General features: G+C 31.2%; 1 protein-coding gene across 1 annotated transcript; it reads left to right on the top strand.

Annotated features, from left to right (window-relative positions):
* Window positions 1-2,659: 2,659 nt before the first annotated feature.
* On the top strand, window positions 2,660-3,433 carry LOC107645688 (uncharacterized). Its single transcript, XM_021104184.2, has 4 exons — window positions 2,660-2,671; window positions 2,767-3,022; window positions 3,130-3,224; window positions 3,311-3,433. Exons 1-4 carry the CDS (start codon window positions 2,660-2,662, stop codon window positions 3,431-3,433), a joined length of 486 nt encoding a protein of 161 aa, XP_020959843.1.
* The last annotated feature ends 274 nt before the right edge of the window (window positions 3,434-3,707 follow it).

Genomic DNA, 3,707 nt, shown 5'->3' with positions numbered 1-3,707 from the left:
ATTTGTGTAGAAAACATAAAGTATAAGGTTTCAAAAAATGCATAGTTAATTTAATGTTCTTGCTTGTACTGTGATTGTCCGTGAGTGTTCTTTATTTTTTTTAAGTGAAAATATTTTTTTGTTGAAGTGTTCTTGTTTGCTTTTAATTCATATGCTTTGTTTATTGCCTCTTACATAAATAATGAATACAGATGCATCACTTTAATCCTGTAAAGAGTAATTAATAAGTTAGTACACATCAGATTATGTTTGTGGGTTGTTTTGTGTCTTGGTTCTCTCTCTGGCTTTGAGCATTATTGCTTATCATTCTTGTATCTAGCTCTCTTATATATAATTGCCTATTAGCCTGAGAATTTAGTCATCTTGTATATTCATAATTACACTGATTATCAATAATATTCTCTCATTTCATGTTTTTTGTTCACAAAATTTTTTTCCATACATCTCTTTTGTGGTATGGTTCTGTTTTACTTTCTGCTTCTACATTACATTGCATTGGTGCACAAACTTTTTGAAAAGCTTTCAAATCCATTTAACTATTTACTAGTATAAATGTATAATCATAGTTTGTAAATACCTTATCTTTATTTTAACATATATATCTTGAAATTATTTCTAAGGTTCTTTAGGAAGACCTGACAAATACTATTTCCATAGTTATAGCTTCCATAGTAGTTTTTATTTAAGTTTATCAAGTTAGTGTTTTTTGGTTAGTTGTCTTTTTAGGTTTATGAACATGATGGAATTTGTACTTTGTAGTTTACATGTTGAAGATTTATAATATTTTGTTTTTGTTTTTTTGGTCCTATGTACTTATCTAATTCATTATTAATCTTCAATGTATCTTGCTAGTTTATACTTTATAGTTTATACGTTGAAGATTTAGAAAACATTCTTAGTTAAATAAAAGATGTTTAAACTATCTATGCTATTATATATTATATAAATGTTAACTTGCTCATTAAATTAGTTAATATATCAGTTAATTAAAAAAGTTAATTTAGTAAATTATGTATGTAAATTTGTATTAAAAAAATTGTTACAAAATAAATATTGTGCTTTTGTAACTAAAGAAAAAAATGTTACAAAATCAAATTATATTTTGTAACAAAATTTTATGATAGGAAAAAGTATATTGTTACTAAAAAATTTTAAAGATAAAAAAATGTTACCACTTTAGTAATAAATTTTGGTTTTTGTATCAAAAAAATTTGTTACAAAATATTACTTTATATTGTAACAGTTTCATCTTTTGTTACAAAAGCTTTTTGTAACAGGACTTACTGCAACAACTCCTTTTTATTACAAATTTCTTTCGTTTCAAAATTCAGATTTTTATAACAATTTTTTTTGTTACAAATATTTCTTTTTTCTTGTAGTGTTTATATTAGAATATCAGAACATACAGTACTTAATTATAATTTATGATTTAAAGTTATGTTAATTTTGGTCATGTTAATTTAGGGTTAAGTTAATTTAGAATTTATGTCTTGGTTATCATATAATAATTTAGGATTTATTCTTACTTGTTTGATTATTACTTGTGTTTTGTTTTTACTTGTTTTTGTTAGATTGAAAAATTATGTACTATAAGAAATTTTTTTATTTAATTTTTCATGTAAATTCTATTACTTTGAATAATTAGTTTGTTTAGTGTATTTGTCTGAATAAGTTAGGGTTTAAGGTTTTATTCAATCCTTGTATGTTGGTTTGGATGGATATTTGGTTTGGATGGAACCCTTGAAGGATGGAGAAATCTAAATTTTATGGGAGACTCTGTTAAAATTTTTATAAGATTTTGAGTGAAATTGAAAAATTAAAATTATATTTTTGAAAGTCTTTGAATTATGTTTAGGGTTGATAGATATTTGTATTAATTGTGACATGAATTGGTTCCTCCTTAAAATTCTTATTTTAAGTGTTTTGGTTTATTTATTATAATTATTTGTTATTCATACTTTTCTCATATTTGTTATAATTATTTGTTATTTCTTGAGTTTCTTCTTATATTATTCTTTATTGGTGTTTGTTATGTTATTAATATGTTTATTGTATTGAGTGTATTAATATGTTTAGAGTTGGTGAATTTAATTGTGTTTTAATTATTGTTAGTAATATATTCGCTGTATAGACATGACGACAGGTAGTAGAGGTAGGTCGAGTGGGTCACGTGGTCGTGGTAGAGGGTGGGCTTCCACCGAATCCCCAAGGACTGCCCAGTCATCGCCCTTTACTCCGAATATCTCGTCGACCCCTGTGATGTCACAGGCGGGTTCGGCGGACCAACAATTCATCATGGTCCCAAACCCTAACTATGTGCCTCCTTCTGCTACGTCCCTTGCAGATCCATCGACGACAGAGTCCGCGGTGGGTGATTTCTCCAATGCCCCCAGCAGGATGCCTTTCCACCATCGCTCGTCATCTGGCTGAGGATTTGGCCCGATGGCATGTAGACATGAGTACATACAATTTTTTAATCTTATGTTTGTTAATCTTAAGTTTATGCATTTCTATGTGTATGTTAATGTTAGTTTTTTTTCTCTGTTAGGTTTGCACCAAACCCTAATGCTTGCACACAGGAGATCTCCAACGTCATTAAATCGATGTACGACCACCCGTGGCCGACCTACACGTAGATTCTAGCTGAGACAAGAGATCGATGATTTCAGAAGTAGGTGGTAAGAAACCAATAATGTTGAATTAATTAACTGTATTTGAACTGTATTTTAAATCAACTAGCTAATGTTGGTGAATCACTTTGTGCAGTTGAAATTCATATGGGATGCGGAGCATAATCTCATGATCAGGAAGATCTACGACCACCAGGCAGTTAAACATTTTCAGCAGCTGATGAGCGACATTCGTAAGGGGTGCGACCACCTAACGTCGTGGATCCCTCCAGCCATCAAGAAGGAACTAGAGGCCTATTTTACTCATGATGAGGCGTTCAAGCAGACGAACCTCGCTAACAGGCTTTGCCCAGATCATCGAACTGACCTTCATGAAGACAAAGAACAGACTGGTAAGAATTTTGTATTGTGTAATATTTTAGTAGTTATTTGAATTAGTTGTTTAATTTGCTTATTTATTTTGTTAGTTAATGTATTAATTTGTAGTCTAATTCGTTAGACCGTGAGGCGACACTGGCAGAGACCTTCAAGTATACCCTTATTTTGAAGGCCAACAAGGAGAGATTTACTGACGAGCGGTCAGTAGCCCATTATGTGAGTTTAAATTAATTCTAAGTTTTAAATTTATTTAGTTTAAAGTCAATTTTTAACTATTATCCTAATCACGACGTGTGACACAGGAGGATTACACGCAGAGGTTAGAGGTCGCGACCCAACAATCTCAGTTGCCTAATGAGAACGACGAGGCCGACTCCCGCTACAAGAAAAACTCTAAATACCATCGGATTTACTGTCGGACATAAGCGTCGGATTTACCGTCGGATTTGATTTTCCAATGGTAAATTCGACAGTAATAATTGGAGGAAAAACAAAAAAAATTGGTGCCGAGATTACCATGGAAGTTACTGTCGGATTTATCTGCCGGTAAAGCTCAATTAATGGAACACTGTATTTTGGTCATACACAATGCATTACCATCGGATTTATCCGCCAGTAAATCCAATGGTAAACCTAATCTAAATTCGAAATGTGCGGCCCTCTCCCTTCACTTTTGAGAATACTCTTCTCTTTCTCCCA

This window comes from Arachis ipaensis, chromosome B6 (genome assembly GCF_059453495.1).
Source record: "Arachis ipaensis isolate K30076 ecotype BB chromosome B6, ASM5945349v1, whole genome shotgun sequence".
Taxonomy (NCBI): Eukaryota; Viridiplantae; Streptophyta; class Magnoliopsida; order Fabales; family Fabaceae; genus Arachis; species Arachis ipaensis.
This window is presented reverse-complemented; position numbering and strand designations above follow the sequence as displayed.